Source organism: Hippocampus bargibanti, linkage group LG04, assembly GCF_051943395.1.
Source record: "Hippocampus bargibanti isolate YZ-2025 linkage group LG04, ASM5194339v1, whole genome shotgun sequence".
NCBI classification, from domain to species: domain Eukaryota; kingdom Metazoa; phylum Chordata; class Actinopteri; order Syngnathiformes; family Syngnathidae; genus Hippocampus; species Hippocampus bargibanti.
The window spans coordinates 28,584,380-28,610,416 of record NC_142737.1 but is presented as its reverse complement, the minus strand read 5'-3'; the positions used below and the strand labels follow the sequence as shown (position 1 = coordinate 28,610,416).

At 45.2% G+C, this 26,037-nt stretch overlaps 1 protein-coding gene across 1 annotated transcript in view; it reads left to right on the top strand.

Moving 5' to 3' along the window:
- The window catches only part of olfml2a (olfactomedin-like 2A), a 58,188-nt gene extending 33,597 nt beyond the window's left edge, over positions 1-24,591 (top strand). Inside the window, exons 5-8 of the mRNA XM_088995025.1 lie at positions 4,954-5,200; positions 7,362-7,664; positions 11,420-11,605; positions 22,281-24,591. Of these exons, the coding sequence (XP_088851151.1) occupies positions 4,954-5,200; positions 7,362-7,664; positions 11,420-11,605; positions 22,281-22,885 (1,341 nt within the window). The 3' untranslated portion in view covers positions 22,886-24,591. The remainder of the gene's footprint in view (positions 1-4,953; positions 5,201-7,361; positions 7,665-11,419; positions 11,606-22,280) is intronic.
- Positions 24,592-26,037: the final 1,446 nt, after the last annotated feature.

Genomic DNA, 26,037 nt, shown 5'->3' with positions numbered 1-26,037 from the left:
GCCCTCCCCCCCAACCATGACCCTTTCCAGTTTGCATATCGGCCCAACCGCTCGACCGATGATGCCATCTCCACTGCTCTCCACACAGCGCTGACCCACCTGGAGACCAGAGACTCCTACGTCAGAATGCTGTTCATCGACTTCAGCTCAGCATTCAACACAATCATCCCCCAACAGCTCGCCGACAAACTGAGCAAACTGGGGATCAGCACCTCCCTGTGCAACTGGCTGCTGGACTTCCTGACGGGGAGACTACAGGCAGTCAGAGTTGGAGACAACACTTCCAACACCATCACGCTGAACTCAGGGGCCCCCCAGGGGCGTGTGCTGAGCCCCCTCCTCTTCACTCTGCTCACGCATGACTGCTCACCATCCTCACCCAGCTCCAACCTCTTCATAAAGTTTGCGGATGACACGACTGGTGGGCCTCATCAACAACGACGAGGAGACAGCCTGCACATATCCGAAGACCTGTCCTGGAGCCACAACACGGCATCACTGGCCAAGAGATCCCACCAGCGCCTGTACTTACAAAGTCAAGTCAAAGTCAAAGTCAAAGTCAGCTTTATTGTCAAACATGCTAATATGCATGACATACAGCACAGATGAAATTAATGTCCTCTCGGACCCAGCGTGCAAGACATGCAAGGCACTTATAACGTGGCTAAAAAAGACATACAATTGACAACAGACAATACATGTAATTTCTGTATGTAAAGTGAGGTAGTGTCGTATGGAAAGTGACGCAGTGACGTATGTAAAGTGAGGTAGTGACATATGTAAAGTGAGGAAGTGACGTATATAAAGTGACGTAATGTCGTAATGCAAAAACGAACAACAAGAAAGGGTTGAAGTGAGGTCTTGCAGAAAAAAATGAGAAAGAAGAAAAAAATAGAGTTCAGGGTGATCGTACAGCATGTAGCGTGTACTCAGAGTTCGGTGAGTGTGGCAGTGGGAAGGGGCAGGCTGGGCAGGGCTGGGAGGGAGTTGAGTCTCCGGACTGCCTGGTGGCAGAAACTGTCCTTGAGCCTACTGGTCTTGGCTCGGAGACTCCGCAGTCTCCGACCCGATGGCAGCAGGCTGAAGAGGCTGTGGGAGGGGTGGGTGGGATCGCCAGCGATCCGGATGGCTCTGCGGGTGAGGCGGGTGTTGTAGATGTCCTGAAGGGGGGGGAGAGAGACACCGATGATCTTCTCAGCTGTCCTCACGATGCGCTGCAGAGTCTTACGGCAGGACACGGTGCAGGCGCCGTACCACACGGTGATACAGCTGGTCAGGATGCTCTCTATGGTACCGCGGTAGAAGGAGGTCGTGATGGGGGTCGGGGCTCCAACTCTTTTGAGCTTGCGGAGGAAGTACAGGCGCTGGTGGGATCTCTTGGCCATTGATGCCGTGTTGTGGCTCCAGGACAGGTCTTCGGATATGTGCACTCCCAGGAACTTGGTGCTGCTCACTCTCTCCACTGCAGCACCGTCGATGGTTAGTGGAGCATGCTGGGGGCGCACTCTCCTGAAGTCCACAACAATCTCCTTCGTCTTCTCCACATTCAGACGAAGATTGTTGTCCTTGCACCACGTGGCCAGGCGGCTGACCTCGTCCCTGTAGGCTGTCTCCTCGTCGTTGTTGATGAGGCCCACCACAGTTGTGTCATCCGCAAACTTTATGAAGAGGTTGGAGCTGGGTGATGATGGTGAGCAGTCGTGCGTGAGCAGAGTGAAGAGGAGGGGGCTCAGCACACACCCCTGGGGGGCCCCTGTGTTCAGCGTGATGGTGCTGGAAGTGTTGTCGCCAACTCTGACTGCCTGTGGTCTCCCCGTCAGGAAGTCCAGCAGCCAGTTGCACAGGGAGGTGCTGATCCCCAGTTTGCTCAGTTTATCGGTGAGTTGTTGGGGGATGATTGTGTTGAATGCTGAGCTGAAGTCGATGAACAGCATTCTGACGTAGGAGTCTCTGGTCTCCAGGTGGGTGAGCGCTGTGTGGAGAGCAGTGGAGATGGCATCATCGGTCGAGCGGTTGGGCCGATATGCAAATTGGAAGGGGTCATGGTTGGGGGGGAGTTCAGCCTTGATGTGGTTCATAACTAGCCGCTCGAAGCACTTCATGAGGATGGGAGTGAGTGCGACCGGGCGGTAGTCATTGTGGCAGGTGGGGGACGACTTCTTCGGGACCGGGATAATGGTGGTGGCTTTGAGGCACATGGGCACAACAGCCTGGCTCAGAGAGGTATTGAAGATGTCCGTGAAGACATCTGTGAGCTCCACAGCGCAGTCTCTCAGAACACGGCCAGGAATGCCGTCGGGACCCGGGGCTTTTCGTGCGTTGGTCCCTCTGAGGGATCGCCTCACGCTGTCCTGGGACAGTGTCAGCACCTGTTCGCCGGGAGGTGGTGGGGTCTTCTGTGCTGGAGTGCTGTTGTCTGCCTCGAAGCGGGCGAAGAAGTCGTTCAGCTGGTTCAGCAGAGTGGTGGAGTTCTCGCAGGTCTGTGGAGTGGGCTTGTAGTCTGTGATGGTCTGTATCCCACGCCACAGGTTCCCGGTGTCTCTGCTGTCTTTGAAGTGGTTGGCGATCCTCCTGGAGTGCTGTCTCTTGGCCATCCTGATGCCAAGTGACAGGTTGGCCCTGGCTGTCCTCAGGCCCAGCTCATCGCCAGCTTTGTAGGCAGCGTTCCGAGCCCTGAGGAGCCTGTGGACTTCACCCGTCAGCCATGGCTTCTGGTTGGCCAGGATGGTGACAGATCTGTTGACAGTCACGTCATCCATGCACTTCCTCATGTAGGAGGTAACAGAGTCTGTGTACTCTTGGAGGTCGGTGTTGTTGTTGTAGGTGGCCGCTTGTCTGAACATGTTCCAGTCAGTGTTGGAGAAGCAGTCTTTGAGTGCCTCTGACGACCCATCAGGCCACACCCTTATCTGCTTCTTGACTGGTTTGACGACTTTGACAAGTGGCCTGTATGCCAGCATTAACATGATAGTGGAGTGGTCCGAAGCTCCTAGGTGGGGGAGGGGGTAGGCTTTGTAGGCTCCTTTGTGTGTGGTGAAAACATTGTCCAGAATGTTGTTACCTCTCGTCGGAAAGTTAATGTGTCCATGGAGATGTGGAAAAACACTTTTCGGGTTGGCATGGTTGAAATCGCCAGCCAGGATAAGGAAAGCATCTGGGTGGGCTGTCTGTTGCTCGCTGATGTGCTGGTAGAGTTCATTCAATGCCGCGCTCCTGTTTTATGACCATAAGTTCCATCAGTGGCGAACAGTGTTTGCATACCACAACAGCGTTGCGGCACCAGGCATCACTGATGTAAACACAGAGTCCCCCGCCGTGAGTCTTCCCCCCCTCGACGAGCGCTCTGTCTGCCCGGAAGCTAGTTAGCTGGGCTAGCTGGATGGCACTGTTTCCACAAACACAAAGGCACAACACTCACCCACGGTCTTGGAAGTTGAGCGGAGAAGTCTGATGTAGTCCATTTTATTGTCCAGCGAGCGCACGTTAGCCAGCGTGATGGTAGGAATGCAAGGCCGGTGGCGGCTAGCCGCGAGCCTAATGCGAATACCTCCACGCTTTCCCCTCTTTTGTTTCCTCATACAGCGCTTGTGGCGCCTCCACTCTGGGTTGGGTGCAGGAGTGGGGGTCGGTGGAAGAGTGGGGCTCAATGGACGAGCCGACTCCCTGAGCAATCCATGCTTGCGTAGCACTTCTGCTTCAGCTGGTTTAGGTTTTAAAAATGAACTGCCGATGTCGAGCAGCACCTCACGGGAGTAGGTACGCCTCGGGTGTAGCGAGGCCAACTGAGACGGACATTTGCACGAGTAAGACAAACACAATAAACACGAAAAAACCAATTTGCCGGGAGAGAGAGGAGCCGCTGCGTGTGCACGCGCCGCCATCTTGGAAAAAAAAAAAAAAAACTTACTCCGCAAGCTCAACAGAGTTGGAGCCCCGACCCCCATCACGACCTCCTTTTACCGCCGTACCATCGAGAGCATCCTGACCAGCTGTATCACCATGTGGTACGGCGCCTGCACCGTGTCCTGCCGTAAGACTCTGCAGCGCATCGTGAGGACAGCTGAGAAGATCATCGGTGTCTCTCTCCCCCCCTTCAGGACATTTACAACACCCGCCTCACCTGCAGAGCCATCAGAATCGCTGGTGATCCCACCCACCCCTCCCACAGCCTCTTCAGCCTGCTGCCGTCGGGTAGGAGACTGTGGAGTCTCTGAGCCAAGACCAGCAGGCTCAAGGACAGTTTCTGCCACCAGGCATTCCGTAGACTCAACTCCCTCTCAGCCCTGCCCAGCCTGCCCGTTCCCACTGCCACACTCACCGAACTCTGAGTACACGCTACATGCTGTACTATCATCCTGAACTCTATTTTTTTTGTTCTTTCTAATTTTTTTCTGCAAGACCTCACTTCAACCCTTTCTTGTTGTTTTTTTTTGCATTACTACATTACGTCACTTTATATACGTCACTTCCTCACTTTAGATATGTCACTACCTCACTTTATGTACTCATGTATTTCGTTTTTCTACTTTCATTCCTTTCATCACTTTGCTGCTGTGAAATGTAAATTTCTCCACTGTGAGACTAATAAAGGCATATCCAATATCCAATATCCAATCCAATACATACGTCACTACCTCACTTTCCAGACGACACTACCTCACTTTACATTCAGAAATTACATGTATTGTCTGTTGTCAATTGTATGTCTTTTTAGCCACATTATAAGTGCCTTGCATGCCTTGCACGCTGGGTCCGAGAGGACATTAATTTCATCTGTGCTGTATGTCATGCATATTAGCATATTTGACAATAAAGCTGACTTTGACTGACTTTGACTTTGATTTTAAATATTCATTCAACTTCACCAATGCATGTTAGTTTATGTTAACCCACTAGGCACTAGCTGTTTCTTATTAAAGCATGTTCATATTACCAAAATGTTTATGTTTCCAGCATAATAATGATGAGACCAAGTCGAAGAGTGTTATAAAGCCACCCAACAAAAAGCCTCCATCATCCAAGCCCCCTCCCAAACCCAAAGAAAAAGTAATCAAGCCCAAGAAGGAGGTCACTAAACCTGTGAAACCACTTAAGCCCGATCCTACAGCCAAAACCAAGGTGGTTGGCCACCAGCCAGGTGTGGTCAGAGGCATTACCTACTACAAGGCTGCCCAGACTGACAAGGATGAGGTCAGGGGAGGTGAGAGTTTTCATATTTGCACCGTTGCTTTGTACTTTTGCCCAGCTAGTGCCGTTCAATGAAAAGAAGCCCCTTAGACTTAAAGCAAACATTTCTGTGATAGTTAGCATTTACATTTCTGCCTTTTTTATTTGGTCATCATCGAAACGTGATCCAATGTGTGAGTTGAAAATGATCCATTTTTTTTTCCTCCAATTTTCAAATCACCCCACTTGATGGATTAGGATCAAACAGGAGCTATGCGATTGAGCTCTTTATATATTTGATGGATATATGCATTTTGGGAGGTTGTTGAGATTGTAAACCTAACTGCAAGGCAATTCATTTATGCATGTTCCAGTTTCTTTTTCAATGTAACTTGTCCTAACTACTTGCTTGGATTGCCGTTGTCCATTCAGAGTGCTAGAAACCCAAATATTTTATTGACAAAATACATGGAGCAAGCGGAATGCTGTGTCAATGGATTGCTGCAATGGCCATGCCATGCCTCAGCTTCACTCTTCACAATAACACACAAGGTCCCTCACCATGCAGAGAAAACATTTTCTGACTCCTTCCAATCCTCTTTAAGTCTAGTTGAGTGAATAGGTATGCTGCGTTTGCACAAGGCACACGCACATGACACTGTCAGACCGGGTGTTCCTGAATATACAGTATATGTGAGGCTCAAAGTGCTCAGACTTCCCTGTCAAATCACTGCAAATCTTTGTTGCATATCCATAATGTCGAACAAAGAGAAGGATGGTCTTTTAAAAAGTAATGTGCACTTTATTTACCATTGGAAGGGAAAGAGCCTTGAACCAAGAGCCTCCAACCATTTCAAACACTTGCTCAGATTTTCACTTAGAGCTGCCAAGTGTTTCTTAAATTGTCTGTTGAATACGACACTTCCATCACAGCAGCTGGGGTGCAGCATTTGCTCATGTGTGCTGTTGGAGGAGGTTTGTCATTGTAAAAAATAGCCTCTTTATCAAAATGTCATGAAATGTCTAAAACATAAAAGCAAATTTCAGATAGAAATTAAACAACAACAACAAAGATGGAGGACACTGATTTGCTGTGGCGACCCCTTGAAGGTAAAAGCCAAAAGGAAAAGAAGAACAACAAAGGATTAAATCAGTATTATGCAACTATAGACAGCATTCCTGCAATAAAGACACCCTTCACGTGGATCATAATGTTCACTTCGGGTTGAATGGGTTTACGAGAGGTGTTTATTTATTTTAGCGGCAATGGAGGCTGTAATTCTTGGTGCTATATATATATAGATATTTATATATATCAGCACCACAAATTATAGCTGCCCACGAATGGGATCAAGGTCGGTCAAAATCCAGCTGGGGACAGTTATACCAAGGGCTGTTCCCAATATCTCCCTCCCTCTGGAGCTCTCTGTAAAGGTTATGAATGGGATATTAAAACAACAACATATTGTACGCCTTACTCATTTACACTGAGTATTCCCATCAGGATTACACTTCTGTATTTCATCCATTCCTTCAATGATGATGGCCGAGTGAAGACAAATTCATGACTTCTTTCAATACTGATGCAAACATATACCGTCTTTCTTGAAGCAGATATACTATGATGAAAAAAGCAGCGAATCTAAGTCTCTTTTCACCAGTCGATCAGAAATATCTTGATCATTGTGTGCATGTCACACACATCTGCTACCAGCTAAATGTGAAAGTAAACAATAATTCTTCTGTCACCTCAAGATCCGTTTGAATCGACATAGCATCTTTCACCTCCAAAGAAATCCTCCAATCTACCTTTTTCCAACTGAGGACCCTTGTTTTTGGAATGGATTTGGAGGTCCAGATTTTAATCCCACCTGTTTCAAAATAAGATGTGAACCCACTCCAGTGAGAGTTGGAGGTCGCATCTTGATGTAGCCACCATTATCACATTATCTGCAAACAACAAACATGCGATACAGAGGACACTAAACCGGAACCCTCAATGCCTCAGCTGTGCTTCGAAATTCTGTTTATTAAAACTTCTGAACATAATCAGTGACAAAGAGCTGCCTTGGTGTTGTCCAACCCTCAATGGAAATTAATCTAACTTATTGTGGGTAAAGCAGACCAAACTGGGTGACAAACATATGCAGTTATGTCATCAAGGCGAACTACCCAATGTTTCTGCTTCTTTCCAGACAACCCAGCCAAAACCTACACACGCCATCATATTACCGAAACCCAGTCTGAAGACGGCGGAGCTGAAATGGTACTTGAAACCATTGATTCTACAGTTACAGAGACGACCACACCTGCATTTGGTACTGGTGTCACGACGACCAACACCAGAACTGCTTTTATCCCACCAAGTACTACCATTGCACCAACCACGATGATCGTCACCAGCCAAAGTACAGCAGCTGCAGAAAGACCAGCTCCCACTATTGTACTACTGCTGGACAACAGCAACAACAACAGTCGACCCAATCTCCACAGAGCAGGTTACATTTTGAATATTCTGTGTCTGACCACAAATGATTGACCTTGAATTTATATTAACCCTCTCAAATAGCTTCTGAGTTACCAGAAATAAAAACATCTAGTTTTAGCTCCACAAATAAAATAAAAGAAGTATAAGAAGAACTATGACTACAGCAGCAACTTCATCTATAAATTCTATTTATTTATGTATGTATGTATTTATTTATTTATTTATTTATTTGTTTGTTTATTTATTTATTTATTTATTTATTTATTTATCTGGGTATTCCTTTATTTGTTTATTTTTTTAAGAAACCTGTTCGTGACTTCATCTTCTGCAACATAATGGCTCTCCATAACAAATTGATAACTATATGTTTGTATGTCACTCTGAGGCAATTTTCAATAGTTACCTTTTTCAGTGCAATCAATTCAAGAGAATACAGATGTCACAGCCACGATGCATATCGCTGGTTATTACCCCGTCTTTTTTACAGTGTTTTGTCACCCAAGCCCCAACATTAAGCAAGTTACTGCACTCCTGGTTTGCGATAGTTTGCCAGAGAAACTTAGATTTTTACTTTTTAAATATTATCAGTGTCTGAAATAACATCTCCCCAGATGCCCGGGGCATGCAACTTTTACGTCGGGTGTACAACTTAAAGAACGTCTCCGGCCCGGTTTTTCGAGAAAAAAAAAAACAAAAACAAACAAAAGATTGTTTTTCAAATCAAACGTTTGGTTTATTCCGATTTCGAAACCTGCGTTCGGTTTGGAAGTGTCAGAATGTCGGTTTGTTTGTCAATTTGCATTCTCAGCAGCCAATCAAAAGCCTGCATCGAATAAATCCGTGCTTCTGGGTGCATTTGCATATCATTTTCCAAAGTAGACGCACAGAGAACACAAGAAAAATGGATAAGTGGTTAGGAATCTAGCCAAAGCCTCAGCGCCAGAAGAAAGATTCAAAAGAAACTAAAAAAAATTATGACGCTACAAAACGTAAATGTACATTAAAAGCATTGTGGAAAGAGGAGTTCATGTGGCTTGTAGCAGACGACGCAATGCAAACATTGCATTGTGCAACATGCCAAACAGTGTATGGACAAATGACAACTGGAGCAAAATCATCAACAAGCGATATTTACGGTAAATTAATAAAGGGAGCATTTGTGGTAGGTACATCAATTACTTAATTTTAAGGTGTTGTTCTGTTATATATTCTGGTGATCAATCCTTAATACTATGCAACAATGGGTTTTTTTTCGATTAGTCGTCTTATTGTGTTTCAAGTTGTGAAAAATGGGGCAGGCAACTCATTATGGCTGGGCAGGCAACTTTTGAGCATTGTCTGCCCTGGTGTCCGGTAACTTTTTGTCATGAGTTTCAGACACTGATATTATTTTGAACCTTTGTAAGTAGTGAATCACTGACGAAGGCAGAAGTATACACCGAAACATGTCAGGTATTTGAACACCTACAATACACTGTCTGTAAGAAAAGAATCTGTTTTAAATTAAAGTGAAACATCAAGTTTTACCGGGTTTGGCCATACAGTTTTCCGATACCACCATGGGGTTTGACTGCTCATTTGCCCACACTGCCATTGTTCACCATGCAATTAAACTTAAGTGCTCCACTTGCACCAATTACATCATACTCGTTAGTAGGCTTTCTATGATCGAGGAACGTGTCTGTCAGATAGAGCAGACTAATGTGGTCGATGTAAATGACACAACAGTTGTAACCCACTAGTTTATCCTCTCTTCCACGTCGAGAGGAGTCAGATGAGTTTGCTCGTGCATTTGACCAGCAGGCCTCCTGAATGCCTCCAGGAGAGACTGTCTCCCTGCTGCCCAGGGAAGGGCAAGAACAAGTAGCGGGGGAGAGCGAAGTCTGGTCTTCCTTGCTAAATCTGTTGGCCCCATGACCCGACCCCGCATAAGCGGTAGAAAACACTATTCCAGCTAACATTCTAGCATGTGTTAAATGCTGCCCGTTCTGCATCCACTGCAGTCTGATCATACCTGGAAGGGAGATTCCCTCATCTGCGCCTGTTCTCAAAGTTTCGCATCCCCCACTACTACCCCGTGATGTATAGTTGTTGTTGTTTTTCCCTTGCCCTCCTAATGGGGGTTAGATAAAGAAATGTTCTTATTATTTCTGAAAGGTGGGCATTTGAGATTCCTTGAGATTTTTTTGTATTTAAAAGCTATATGCATAAATTTGGCTTGACATAATTGCATTACAATCATTAAATGTTGAGCTAAATATATCATGTTTGATTTTTCTGGGTTTAATGGCACAAACAAAGCACACCAAAAAACAAACGGATACACACCAAATTATTGTTTAGCGTGTTAAAGGTTCACAATGCAGCAAGCATTCGTCTTCTTCTTTTCCGTTTGGCTTTTCCCTTCAGGGGTCGGCGCAGCGAATCAGTGTCCTCCATCTAATCCTGTTTTGTGCATCCTTTTCTCTCACACCAGCTAACTTGACAATAAAGCTGACTTTGACTTTGACTTATGTCCTCTTTGACAACATCCATAAACCTCATCTTTGGTCTTCCTCTCGGTCTCCTTCCTGGCAGTTTAAGGCTCAGCATCTTTCGCCCGCTATAGTCACTCTCTCGCCTCTGGACATGTCCAAACCATCTCAATATGGCCTCTCTGACTTTCTCTCCAAAGCCTCTACCATGAGTTGACCCTCCGATATACTCATTCCTGATGCTATACAACCTCGCCACTCCCAAAGAAAACCTCAACATCTACATCTCTGCTACCTCCAGCTCTGCTTCCTGTCTTTCCTTTAATGGCACTGTATCCAGTCCAAACATCATGGCTGGTTTCACCACCGTTTTATGCACCTTTCCTTTCATCCAAGCTGAAACGCTTCTATCACACATCAAACCTGACATTTTTCTCCAGCCGTTCCACCATGCCTTGACACGCTTCTTCACCTCTTTTCCACACTCTCCATTGCTCTGGACAGTTGACCCCAAGTACTTAAAAACATCCACCTTCTTTATCTCTTCCCACTGTAACCTCACTCTTTCCTTTCATTCACAGACATATATTTCGTCTTGCTGCGACTGATCTTCATTCCTCTCCTTTCCAGGGCATACTTCGACCTCTTTAGTTCCTCCCCCACCTGTTCCCTGCTCTCGCTACACATCACAATGTCATCTGCAAACATCATTTTCCGAGGAGATTCTTGTCTAACACGTCTGTCAGCCTGTCCATCACGATAGCGAATAAGAAGGGGTTCAGAGCTGACCCCTGGTGGAGCCCCACCTCCAACTTGAATTCCTCCATCACACCGAAAGCACACCTCACAACTGTCTTACAGTCATAATAAGTCTTGCACTGCTCTGACATACTTTTCTGTCACTCCAGACTTCCTCATGCAATACCACAGCTCTTCTCTGGGCACCGTGTCATAAGCTTTCTCCAGATCTACAAAGACAGTGCAATTCCTTCTGACCTTCTGTGTACTTCTTTATCAGCTTGCTTAAAGCAAACACTGCATCTGTCATACTTTTTTTTTTGGCATGAACGCCTTACTGCTGCTCACAAATGTTCACTTCTGCTCTTAGTCTGGCTTCAACTATAACTCTTTCCCATAGTTTCATTGTATGGCTCACCAACTTTATTAATGCATTCGTAAAAAACATTATTGAAGCAGAAGTTTTGATTCTCAAAATATAGAATAAAACAAGGATAAATTCAAACTGGAATCAAAATTGTATATGCTTTCTTTTCAATCTGTTGTTTTACAGGCAAACTCCTTCACTGTGAAGGGACTCTAGCATCAATCGAGCAGCCAGAGAAGCAACATAGTTATGGTCGTAATGAAGGAGCCTGGATGAAGGATCCACTGGCCAAAGACTCGAAGATCTACGTCACCAACTATTACTACGGCAACAATTTGGTGGAGTTTCGCAACTTGGAGAACTTCAAACAAGGTGTGCTTGGTTCGAAATGTCATCTTGGTTCGAAATGTCATCTTGTAATCATGCAAGAATAATACAAATGCATGTTCGATGATGAAAACAAAAGATATATGGATTATGTCTTCAGAAACCATCTAAAGCAGGGGTAGCCAAACCGTCAGAGATTAAAAGCCAATTCTTTTACTGTGTTACGGCAAAGAGGCACATAATCCACATGGATGCAGATAGGAACACAGGCTCGTCATTTTCAACAATGAATAGTGTGTGCGCTGTCCCACACAAACACTCTCCCAGTTCAAGTCCACAAACAAAAATAGAAAAGTTTTTTTACTTACTGTGCATGTTGCTTTGCGCCTCAGTGGGCCTTCTGGCATTCTTTCTCTTTAACAATTCTCTTCAAATCTGGTTTGTATTCTGTTGTTGCCACTCGAAATAATTCTTTCATGTGGGTGTCAGTCAGAACAGAAACACAGACTCGCAGATATACATTGTCCCAAACATTGTAAGTATCTTTAGAGCAGCTTTTTTGACCATGTTGTATTTTCAATTGGAACATTTTGCCAGAACTCAATGGTCCGTTCCCTTGCAACAGCTTTCAGTCAGTCGTCCTCACAAGGATCAATCATTTTCAACTCAGCCACAGCCTCATCTGGCATTCAAACAGTCTCTCTCCCCATTAAATTGGAAATGTAATCTGTGGTCTTTTCACTAGTAGATCACGGAACTGGGTGACAAAGCTTTCAACTTGTGTTTCATATCTGGATTTTTTCTTCTTCATGGTAGTGCTTGTGACTTGCTTGCTTTTTGCATAGTGGGAAAATGTGTTAAACTTCCCTTTTGCATATGTGCCTTGAACAGCTTCAGTTTGTTGACAAATCCAAACAATCTTTGCACTGTCATGATCTGGTTGGCGACCAACGCGTGGCGCTTTCGGCCCCACCAGCACCTGCACAGGTGCTGGTCGTCCCGATCAGTGGCAGACTGCCACGTTCTGATTGCCGACCAACGGCCCTGCCTGCAGCCGCGCAGGTGCTGGTTGTTCCAATCAGTGGCAGTCAAAAGGACTCCCGGCATGACCATTCGGTTTCGGGTCATTGTATGCAATTGTATACGTTGTGCATTGTGTATGCATTGTATGCTGTGCATGTGTTTGTTTCATCTTGGCAGACTTTTACAGACTTTTTACTTGGTTTTTCTTTTGATACTTTTTATTTTTCTGTTCAAATGATTTTAACGTTTTAGATTTTGTTCCTGTTGACTTTATTTTAATATAATTTCTCAAATACAACCTTCTGCTCCCTCTTGCCCGCTTTTCGGGATCCACAACTGCCATCACCACCTGTGACAAACTGTGACATGCACCAGGTCAGGCAATATTTTTAACTTACCCTGCAGGGTCAGGTTTGGTCTGTCCAAGTGACATCACATGTCGACCAAAAAGGCCAAATCCATAATCCACTCAAGATCGGTCCTTGTCCTTCTCATCCATGAACAGTGTCACAGCATTGAAAAGCTCAATGAAGCAAGAGAGCACCTTTCCTTTTGACAGTCATATCACTGTGCAGTGCAGGTCACCTGGAAGCTATTGGTTCAACTCAGTGATGAGATTCATGAGTGGACTGTGGTTAATACATGCGTTTCGATGTACTGTAGTTGATGATTTCAATCAAAGGCTTCATGATGTTGTCTAAATGTAGCGATTTAAACACAAGTTGCTCCAAGTAAATGTGACAGTGGAAATTACAAAAAGTCTGGAAATGTTTTGTCAGTTTTGATCAGCCTCGCAAGCCCATTCACAGGTCCGATCATGGGTGATGATCCATCAGTGGCTGTTGATGTTAATTTTAATTCGGGCACATTTGCAAAATTTGCACAAGAAGACACATTTTGTCGATTAAAAATCCATATTATTCGTACTTACCTGGCTTGAACTGCCAGACAGGAGACAGGGAGGAAAACCAAGGTTTATGGATGTTGTCAAAGAGGACATGAAGGTAGCTGCTGTGAGAGAGGAGGATGCACAAAATTGGGTAAGATGGTAGACACTGATTCACTGTGGCGACCTCTGAAGGAAAAAGCCAAAAGGAAAAGAACATTATTGATATTTAATACATCAAGATTTGGAATTTAACTGAATTCATAATTCTAACATTTTACCTACTCATACTCTCCTAAACATAGCTGAAAACATTTAAACAATCACCCAAACAAGCTTTAATATAAAAAAACTCAACAGAATGAAATCAAATTACACATGAGGTAAAAATAAATACCTAGAAACCAAATTTGCAAGATGCCACATCAAGTAATTCAACATTTTCCATGCTTAATGTGAACAAAATGAATGGTTGTTTTAATTTATTGTTGATAATTTTAGCATGCTGCATCAATATTATTAGCAAATAATAAAAAGAAAAACACAATGTACTGTACATGACACTTCCAATGCCTGCAATAACCACCATAATATTCTCTCCGACACAAAAGTGATTGTTTTGAAATACATGGCACATTCACTCCCCTGTTAAAACCAGAACAATAGAGCTCAATTGGATGTGGGGTTACTGGAATTAAGCTCACTTTGTGCAGGCGCTACGTGAAACTGCTTGTGGCTGAGGAATTTAGGTCTTGATTGTTCTGATGGTGGGAAAATCAACTCCTTTTATATGCACATGAACCAAGGAATTGGATTACACTCTTTAAAAAGTTAAGGTGATCTGCCTTCATAGGATTTGGCTTGTTGATGTAGATGTGTTTGGACAATGGGCTTTCGAAACTCACTTCCATTCAAAGCATCCTGCGGTGAGGTAAGCTCAGAGCTGTGTGCGGATGACTAGCTATCTTGGTGAGTGGCGGTGATGCCTGCTGTTCTCTGACATGGGCTCCGGGCCTTCCCTTTGAACAAGGCCCAGTAGGAAGGGATTAGTAGAAGGTTGGCTCTGGTGATGTGGGTGGTTGTGGCCTTCAACCACACTGCTTTTGTCCTTCATTATGGGCTTTCTATATTATCAAATCATATTCAAACTTCCTGAGGTTGAAGGTTTAGGGGGACTGACAGATGTGATTCAAAAATGACACCATACGTACACCATTTGTTGGTTCAGTATTGCATTACTAAGCAAACATTGTTCATGTCACATAATACAGTTTCTATACACAGTCTGGTATTATACTAACATTGTCATTGGCACCGTGGAGATAACATCTACATACACACAAGAGTGGAACATATTCATTACTATAACATACAAGAGAGGCCCTGAACTTCCTGAACAGAGACTATATGGAGCTCTGAACATTTTTTTGTTTTTTCTCGCAGGGGGTGCCATCTGGCATTTTTTTTTTTCCTTTCCACAAGGGGGCAACATTTCCTTTTTTTCTATGTTAGCGCTTTGTTACAGCTTTAGCTGTTGTTAAAGTGTTATATATACGGTATCAATATGGATGTATTGTATTGTATTTTTTACAGCCACCCCCATTTCAAGCTCAAATAACTCCAGACCCTTATGAATTTGGAATTAACTACTTTTTTTCTGATGAAAGAAGAGAGTCGAAGGTTTCATATGCTGAATTGAATGTTTATGTAGCCTCAAACTCAATATTCTGTGGGTCTTGCGATTTAAGTGAAAATGACAAAAACCCTGGCAGTGGAGTGGACACATTTTTGCACATCGTCTGGCAGTGAATGAGTTGGTCAAAGAAAGAGATGATGGAGGTGTGCCCAGAGGAAAAGAGAGAAATGGAACGGCAAGAGTATAGGACTAAGAGTAGGAACTTTGAATGTAGGCACAATGACGGGTAAAGGCAGAGAGCTGGTTAACATGATGCAGAGAAGGAAGGTAGACATACTGTGTGTCCAGGAGACCTGGTGGAAAGGGAACAACGCTAGAAGCTTAGGGTCAGGGTTTGAGTTGTTCTATCATGAGGAAGACAGAAAGAGAAATTGTGTTAGGGTTATCTTGAGAGAGGAGTTTGTTAGGAATGTCTTAGAAGTAAAAAGAGTATCAGATAAAATGATAACATGATTAGTCTGAAGCTAGAAATTGAAGGTGTGATGTTAAATGTTGTTAGTGGGTATGCCCCACAATTAGGATGTGAGTTGGTGGAGAAGGAGATATGTTAGTTGGAATTTGATAAAGTCACACAGAACATCCCTAGAAGTGACAGGGTTGTAATTGCTTGAGACAATGGAGTTGTTGACGCAGGAAACAAAGATGATGAGGAGGTGATGGGCAGGTTTGGACTCCAGATGAGGAACGCTGAAGGACAGATGGTGGTTGACTTTGCTCAGAGGATGGAAATGGCTATTGTGAATTATTTCTTTCAGAAGAGTCAGGAGCATTACACATGTAGACTTTTGTATCAACGGTGCCATCTGAAGGAAATCAGTGACTGCAGTTGTGGTTGGTGAGAGTGTAGCCAGACAGCATAGGTTGGTGGGTAGGAATGGCGGTTGTAGTGAGGCAGATAAAGAAACCAAAGGCAGGGCAGAACTGAGGACAAAATTGTGGGAGTTGAAAAAGGAAGTGTTGCATGACTTTTAAGAAGGAGTGGGCAAGAGGTCCTTCCAGATGACTGGCAAACGCCAGTGAACATAATCAGAGAGACAGGTTGTAAAGTACTTGGTGTATCAACTCGAAGAACAGTAGATAAGGAGACTTGGGGAAGTGCTGGAGTGTATACAGAGAAAGAGTTTAGCAAAGAAGAAGTGGGACACTGAGAAGACAGTAGACAGGAGTACAGGGAGATACAGCGCACAGTGAAAGTAAAGGTGGCACAAGCCAAACGAGAGGCCTACAATGACTTGTATGCTCGGCTGACCAGCAAGGAAGGAGCGACTGATGTTTACTGGTTGCAAGACAGAGAAATAAAGATGGTAATGACCTGCAGCAGGTTAGGGTGATTAAGGATAGAGATGGCAATGTTTAAACAGGTGCCAGTAGTGTGGTGGCCAGATGGACAGAGCACTTTGAAGAATTGATGAATGAGGAAAATGAGATGGAACAAAGAGTAGAAGATGAGACTGTTGTGCACAAAGATGTAACAAAGATTAGCAAGGATGAAGTGAGGAGGAACCTCCTCACTGGAGACCAGCACCCTCCTCAGGAGGGTGCTGAAGAGGATAAAGGGTGGAAAAGCACTCGGGCCTGATGGTTTACCAATGGAGGTATGGAAATGTCTCGGAGAGGTGGCAGCGGTGTTTCTGACTGGGTTGTTCAACAAGATCTTACTTAGATGGTGAGCAGATGCCTGAAGAATGGAGTTGAATTGTAATGGTATCCATTTTTAAAAATAACGGAGATGTGCAGAGTTGTACACAGGAATAAATTTGATGAGCTAGACTAAGAGCAGAAGTGAACATTTGTGAGCAGCAGAATGGCTTCATGCCAAAAAAACAGTACAACAGATGCATTGTTTGATTTAAGAATGCTGATAGAGAAGTACCCCTCCATGAGTTGTCACCTTACCGTGGTGGAGGGGTTTGTGTGTCCCAATGATCCTAGGAGCTAGGTTGTCTGGGGCTTCATGCCTGGTAGGGTCACCCATGGCAAACAGGTCCTGGGTGAGGGACCAGACAAAGTACGACTCAGAAGACCCCGTATGATGAGAAAGACAAATGGATCTAGTTTTCCCTTGCCCGGACGCGGGTCACCGGGGCCTCTCTCTGGAGCCAGGCCTGGAGATGGGGCTCGTTGGCGAGCGCCTGGTGGCCGGGCCTACACCCATGGGGCCCGGTCGGGCTCAGCCCGAAGAGGAAACGTGGGTCCCCCTTCTCAAGGGCTCACCACCCATGGGAGGGGCCAGAGGGGTCGGGTGCAATGTGAGCTGGGCAGCAGCCAAAGGCGGGGACCCTGGCGGTCCGACCCTCGACTGCAGAAGCTAGCTCTGGGGACGTGGAATGTCACCTCTCTTACAGGGAAGGAGCCTGAGCTGGTGCACGAGGTTGAAAAGTTCCGACTAGACATAGTTGGGCTTGCCTCCACACACAGCCTGGGTTCCGGTACCAGCCCTCTCGAGAGGGGTTGGACTCTCTTCCACTCTGGAGTTGCCCACGGTGAGAGGCGTAGAGCAGGTGTCGGCATACTTATTGCCCCCCCGACTCGCCGCCTGTACATTGGGATTCACCCCAGTAGACGAAAGGGTTGCTTCCCTCCGCCTTCAGGTGGGGGGACGGGTTCTGACTGTTGTCTGTGCATATGCACCAAACAGCAGTTCAGTGTACCCATCCTTTTTGGAGACCTTAGGGGGTGTGCTGGAGAGCGCTCCCCCTGGGGACTCCCTTGTTCTGCTGGGCGATTTCAATGCTCATGTGGGCAATGACAGTGGGACCTGGAAGGGCGTGATTGCGAGGAATGCCCCCCCCCCGATCAGAACAGGAGTGGTGTCTTGTTATTAGACTTCTGTGCTCAACACGGATTGTCTATAACAAACACTTTATTCAAACATAAGGGTATCCATATGTGCACGTGGCACCAGGACACCCTTGGTCGCAGTTCGATGATTGACTTTATAGTTGTATCATCGGATTTGCGGCCTCATGTTTTGGACACTCGAGTGAAGAGAGGGGCGGAGCTGTCAACTGATCACCACCTGGTGGTGACTAGGCTCCGTTGGTGGGGGAAGATGCCAGTCCGACCTGGAAGACCCAAACGTGTTGTGAGGGTTTGTTGGGAACGTCTGGCAGAATCCCCTGTCAGAAGGAGTTTCAACTCCCACCTCCGGCAGAACTATACACATGTCCTGGGGGAGGTGGGGGACATTGAGTCCGAATGGACCATGTTCCGTACCTCCCTTGCTGAGGCGGCAAATCAGAGTTGCGGCCGTAAGGTGGTTGGTGCCTGTCGTGGAGGCACTCCCCGTACTCGCTGGTGGACACCAGTAGTAAGGGATGCCGTAAAGCTGAAGAAGGAGTCCTACCGGGCTTATATAGCCTGTGGGACTCCTGAGACAGCTGACACGTATCGACTAGCCAAGCGGAATGCAGCCTCTGTGGTCGCCGAGGCAAAAACACGGGCATGGGAAGAGTTCGGTGAGGCCATGGAAGCCGACTTGCGGACCGCTTCGAGGAAATTCTGGTCCACCAGCCGCCGTCTCAGGAGGGGAAAGCAGTGCACCACTAACACTGTGTACAGTGAGTATGGGGCGCTGCTGACCTCGACTCGAGACGTCGTGAAGCTGGCAGAGTACTTTGAAGACTTCCTGAACTCCACCAACATGCCTTCCTTGGAGGAAGCAGTGTCTGGGGACTCCGAGGTGGGCTCTCCGATCTCTGTGGCTGAAGTCACCGAAGTGGTTAAAAAGCTCCTCGGTGGCAAGGCCCCGGGGGTGGATGAGATCCGACCGGAGTTCCTAAAGGCTCTGGATGTTGTGGGGCTGTCCTGGCTGACACACCTCTGCAACATTGCGTGGTCATCGGGGAGAGTGCCTCTGGATTGGCAGACCGGGGTGGTGGTCCCCCTTTTTAAAAAGGGGGACCGGAGGGTGTGTTCCAACTACAGAGGGATCACACTCCTCAGCCTCCCTGGAAAGGTCTATTCAGGGGTCCTAGAGGGGCGGGTCCGTCGGAAAGTCGAGCCTCAGATTGAGGAGGAACAGTGTGGTTTTCGTCCCAGCCGCGGAACAGTGGACCAGCTCTACACCCTTAGCAGGGTCCTCGAGGGCGCATGGGAATTCGCCCAACCACTCTACATGTGTTTTGTAGACTTGGAGAAAGCGTTTGACCGTGTCCCTCGTGGAGTTCTGTGGAGGGTACTTCGGGAGTATGGGGTACAGGAGCGGCTGATACGGACCGTTCGGTCCCTATATGACCGATGTCAGAGTCTGGTTCGCATTGCCGGCAGTAAGTCGGAATCGTTTCCAGTGAGGGTTGGGCTCCGCCAAGGCTGCCCTTTGTCACCGATTCTGTTCATAACCTTTATGGACAGAATTTCTAGGCGCAGCCGAAGCGTTGAAGGTTTCCGTTTTGGTAGCCTCAGTATAGCATCTCTGCTTTTTGCAGATGATGTTGTACTGTTGGGGCCTTCAAGTGGAGCTCTCCAACTTTCGCTGGAGCGTTTCGCAGCCGAATGTGAAGCGGCTGGGATGAGAATCAGCACCTCCAAATCTGAGACAATGGTTCTCAGTCGGAAAAGGGTGGAGTGCCCTCTCCGGGTCGGGGACGAGATTTTGCCTCAAGTGGAGGAGTTTAAGTATCTGGGTGTCTTGTTCACGAGTGAGGGTGAAAGGGATCAAGAGGTCGACAGGCGGATCGGTGCGGCGTCTGCCGTGATGCGGACTTTGTACCGATCTGTCGTGGTGAAGAAGGAGCTGAGCCAAAAAGCAAAGCTCTCAATCTACCGGTCGATCTACGTCCCAACCCTCATCTATGGTCACGAGCTATGGGTTGTGTCCGAAAGAACGAGATCCCGGATGCAAGCGGCCGAAATGAGCTTTCTCCGTCGGGTGCCCGGGCTCTCCCTTAGAGATAAGGTGAGAAGCTCGGTCATCCGGGAGGGGCTCAAAGTCGAGCCGCTTCTCCTCCACATCGAGAGGAGCCAGATGAGGTGGCTCGGGCATCTGATTAGGATGCCCCCGGGACGTCTCCCTCGCGAGGTGTTCCGGGCATGTCCCACTGGCAGGAGACCCCGGGGACGACCCAGAACACGCTGGAGAGACTATGTCTCCGAGCTGGCATGGGAACGCCTCGGGATCCGCCAGGACGAGCTGGAAGAAGTGGCTGGGGAGAGGGAAGTCTGGGCTTCCCTACTGAAGCTGCTGCCCCCGCGACCCGACCCCGGATAAGCGGCAGAAGATGGATGGATGGATGGATGGATGGATGGATGGATGGATGGATAAAGAAGTACACAGAAGGTCAGAAGGAATTGCATTGTGTCTTTTAGATCTGGAAAAAGCGTATGACAGGGTGCCCAGAGAAGAGCTGTGGTATTGCATGAGGAAGTCCGGAGTGACAAAAAAAGTATGTCAGAGTGGTGCAAGACATGTATTATGACTGTAAGACAGTTGTGAGGTGTGCTGTCGGTGTTGTCGGTGTGACGGAGCAATTCAAGGTGAAGTGGGACTTCATCAGGGGTCAGCTCTGAACACCTTCTTTTTCGCTATGGTGATGGACAGGCTGACAGACGATTTTTGACAAGAATCTCCTTGGACGATGATTTTTACAGATGACATTGTGATCTGTAGCGAGAGCAGGGAACTGGTGGGTTACAAACTAGAGAGGTGGAAGTTTGCCCATGAAAGTAGAGGAATGAAGATCAGTCGCAGCAAGATATATGTGGTTAAATGAGGGACCCGAGTACAAGAGTGAGGTTACTGGAAAATGAGATAAAGAAGGTGGATGATTTTAAGTACTTGGGGTTAACTGTCCAGCGCAATGGAGAGTGTGGAAAAAAAGTGAAGAAGCGTGTCCAGGCAGGCTGGTACAGCTTTAGGAAAATGTCAGGTGTGATGTGTGGTGCAAGGGTTTTGGCTTGGATGAATGGAAATGTGTATAAAACGGTGATGAGATCAGCCATGATGTTTGGACTGGAGACAGTGCCACTGAAGAAAAGACAGGAAGCAGAGCTGGAGGTAGCAAAGATGGAGATGTTGAGGTGGGAGTCCAGGTTGGATAGGATCAGGAATGAATATATTAGAGGGACAACTCATATTCGAGGCTTTGGAAGAAAGTCAGAGAGGCCAGACTGAGATGGTTTGGACATGTCCAAAGGAGAGAGAGTGACTATATCGGAAGAAGGATGCTGAGCCTTGAACTGCCAGGCAGGAGACCGAAAGGAAGACCTCAAAGGAGGTTTATGGATGTTGTCAAAGAGGACACGAAGTTAGCTGGTGTGAGAGAAGAGGATGCACAAAACCGGGTTAGATGGAAGACACTGATTAGCTGTGGCGACCCATGAAGGGAAAATCCGAAAGAAAAAAAGTCTGGCAGTGAATGAGTTAATTTGACTGATGGCACCTGAAATGAACGAAACAGAAAAATAACGTAGATTCATAACATAGAACAGTTTGAGTTTCTGTTAAGGAAATCACTGCCAGCTTTTGTGAGAGATCTGACACAGAATCATGTGAAGCACACACACTGTGTTAAATGCATGAACATGACTATCACAGCTCAATTTTACCAGTTTAAAATGATGTTCTCCTGTAGCTCCAGAATCCCATTCTTCAACAGTGCTATCGGTTATAGATGAAGCAAAATGAATGAGAAACATTTGTACATATACCACAAAAGCTCTGATTTCAAGCTGCAATTGTCGGCTGCTGACCACAAATCATTTCCAGTGATTGGGGTCATGAACCATCATAGCATCAAGGTTACCTGCTTTTTTTTTTACATACAAATCTATTTTCCGCCATTTCTCTATAAACCCCTCACAGGCCGTGGGCTCTCGTCCGATCGCGATCAATTGGTTGAGCACCCCTGGTATAAAGCAACACACATGGCTTGTCTTGTCATTGGTCAGTGTAGCATAGCTATGAACTGATGTAGTGTAGAAAATCCAAAATATACTTTATATGACTAAACTATACACTTTATATGATTAAACTATACACCTTTATATTTATATTGATGTATATTATATTAATTTGTTAAATACACCAGTACTTCACAATGTATTCGAAGTTTGCACCTCATATGTAAAATATTATTTTTGTATCATATTTTAATGCAATGTTTTTCCCGCTGTAGGTCGCTGGAGCAACCTTTTCAAACTTCCTTACAATTGGATTGGTACGGGCCATGTGGTTTACAATGGAGCCTTCTACTACAATAGAGCCTTCACAAAGAACATCATCAAGTATGACCTGAAAATGCGATACGTGGCTGCCTGGACACTGTTGCATGATGTGGTTTACGAGGACACCACCCCATGGAAATGGAGAGGTCACTCTGATATTGACTTTGCAGTGGATGAAAGTGGACTGTGGGTGATCTATCCCTCAATAGACTATGACTACAACCAACAAGAAGTGATTGTCATTAGTAAACTTGATCCTGGAGACCTGTCCTTAAAAAAGGAAACCACCTGGAGGACAGGTCTCAAGCGGAACTCTTATGGCAACTGTTTCATCATATGTGGTGTCTTGTATGCTGTCAATGTGTACAACCAGAAGGAAGGGGAAGTGCGCTATGCTTACGACACCCATACCAACACAGAGGCCATTCCACGTCTGGCCTTTACTAATGAGTATTCATTCACCACACAAATTGATTATAATCCTAAAGAGAGGGTTTTGTATGCCTGGGACAATGGCCATCAGATGACTTATCGCGTTAACTTTGTTGACCAGTGAAAACAGTCAGCTCACAATGTGCCTGCTTTTATGGAACGGAAGTGCTCCGTATTTTATAGGTTCTTTTTCCGAAGAAGACCGAGGATGGACCATAACTTCCAGTTTCAATGCATGTTATTCAAAGAGCCAATCTCGCTGTTGACTAGGTGGAGACGATGGATGTAATCTTACAGGTTGAGTTGACGGTAAACAGGCAGAGGTCATGTAAATATATTAAGTTCATTCATGAAATGTCAGCAGGCTGGCTATTTGAGTAGTGAAATATCAGACATAGCATTTTGCCAAAAACAGAACACATCATGACCATCCAGTGATAGAAAGAGAATTAAATAATGGTCATGAACTATTTTGACCGAAGAGGGTGAAAATTGAGAAGACAAGAAGCACGTCAAATTGCAGCACAGATGAAGTTAACAGCTTTAGTGCCACAAAACCACTCTGTTCCGTATATACTTACAGGCCGCTGAGCATTCATTAAATCAAAACAAAAAATAAACCACTTATTTAAAATCATAATATCGGACTAAATCCATCCATCCATCTGCAGCACCTTTTTCCCTAGGTTGTGGTGCATAGCAGCCTCTCGGGTGACTTTAGGCAAAATTTCACTCTGAACGAGTTGTCGCTCATTCATAGGGCACATATAGAGACAGATAACCACACTGTGTTCATGCTTAGATCCACACCGTCACTGAGTATATGCTGGATAAGAAGAATAGTCAGAAATTCTGCAACTTCACAGCAGTCAATCATTCTTGAACATGTGCGCTTCATAATAGACAAAATAGAAAAGGTATGTTGTTCATTGGACCACTTCTAGAATTATGAAAAAAAATCTAAAATTAATTTTAGGTTGTTATCAATAATTTTCCGAATATGCTTTTACACATCTGACAGTTTTATTCAAAAATCAAAACCAACACCAGGGTCAGCCCAGTGCTGTATAGTCTTTTCAGGTCAATTTAAGGATGAGCTGAATCTATTTCGAGGAATTAAAATTCTATCTGATTTTTTGTCTGGCCTACAAGCCCTTTGAGTAGAAACATTGTGACATGGCAGCTGCGTTTCTAATCTTCCTTTAAATAAACGGCCAACGTTTCACACAGCAAAAGCTGATTGTTTCTGTCCTTGGCCATTGAACTCAACCAATAAGATTATATCTGCTTTCAGATTCATTCTCCAGGAGAGAAATTTTCGCCCAATTTAACAAGTGACTTTTATCTTGGAGTCCATCCGATGCCGAAGCACTTTTCCATTACTCTGTTGCATTTATTCCAATTCCGCCTGACAAGGCGTTTTATCTTTTAACATTAGATATGCTTTTAGACATTTGTCATATTACCAGAAACAAAAATGACCATGTAGACATGTTTCTAGGAGGTAGAATTTGTTTTTGTTTTTTTGTATCTGAATTTATGATTACTATTAAGATCAACTATTTTTCTCATTTCAATGAAACACCAGGTCTAGAATTTTTTCAGCTCTGGTGATAGTACATCATCGCATCATACAGACTCAAGTTGACTGTCTTGGTAAACTTTAAATGCAATCAACCAGGAAAGTTTACTTTTTTAGCATTATAAAGCACCAAATGGGCCTGAAGTGAGAAGTGTGCAGGACAGACAGTAGTAATTTTCAATAACATGCTTGGTGCACCTCTCCACACTACCTGCAGGATCAGGAAATAAAATAAGCTTTCTGAGTTCTTCACTGTCCCTTTTGTCTTCATCTGCTGTATGGATTTACATAATAATTAAGCATCGAGCAGCTTATACTTTGTCCCATTCCTTTTCAGCTGTTGCTATGTCAGACTTCAAATTTAGATGAAATATGGATGGTTATGGAAGACCGGTTGTGGCCATAATATTCACACGTCTTGTATTCCCCACATTGGACCTTTACCCACTATCGGCCTCATTCTAACAGGATTGCATGGTGTTCTTTTGGTCAAATTTCAGCAGCAGCTAAAAGTTTCACATATAGCAAATGCAACACAATTTTACAAGGTAAAGACTTTATTAGTAAATATGTAATTAAAACCTGTTGTATGAATAAAAATTCAGTGTCAAAAAAGTTTGTTGTGAACCTGAATCTATGATCGACCAGTAAATTATGAGTGACAACCAGACAGCCTTGCCCACCTCCGATGTTGGAGATAATGACCTATGACTCGAATCTTACGATTTCCAAATAACAAAATTCACATGACCCGCATTTAGCTCTGTGATATTGTCGTCTCTGTGCTCACTTTGATCTCGATTCCAATCTGCACTGAGGAGCACAGCAGTGTGATTTCTTGGCAGCATATTTTAAATTCCCCAAATCCGTTCCTATTTCAAGCAACTCTGGAGTGAGGCATTGGTAAAACTCAAGAGCTGAATGAAACAGGGTGGGGTGCTTTGACGCATGTGCTCTTCATTTATTCTATATCTCAGTCTTCTTAGACACACTTAATATAATCAGCCATTGATTACGGTGAGCAAACAATTCAAATTTGATGAATGTAACACTCTGAGGCTGTCCCTTATGAACTTTGTCCCAGAATGTTGCCTTGTTGTTACTTTGGAACAAGGATGTTGACGATTGCTGTGATGATGAACAATGACAATTCAGATGACCATGTGCTCCCTCAGGCCCAGCACCTCGTGGAAAACAAAAGCTATCCTCTTGCTAACATGATTCCACTTGGTCTTGCTCACACGGGGCCTCTTGTACATCGTCATGCACCATCATGTCCTCACAGGGGCAGTAACTCGTTTTCCTGATGTGACTAGTTACGAGCGAAAACCACCATACCGTGTGCGTAAACCACCATACCATGACCTAAAATAGAAAAAGATAAAAGAAGAGACCAAAACCTTTCTCATATGTTTCTTTTGTACAAAGAAAATTGTGGGAACCTATCATTTCATCTACATTAAACACACAAAAACAATAATGAGAATTGATCACATTTTCAGCAGGATATGATTGCCAGGTAGGTGCAATGGCGTGTTCGACCGGAAACAAATTCCTTGTGTGTTCTACATACTTGGCAATAAAGATGATTCTGATTCTGATGGTCTTTTTTCCATGATTGCAATGTTTTTTTTTCCGGCTACTTCGATTCCCTCCCACATGGCAAAACTATGCATATTATGTTTATTGAAGAA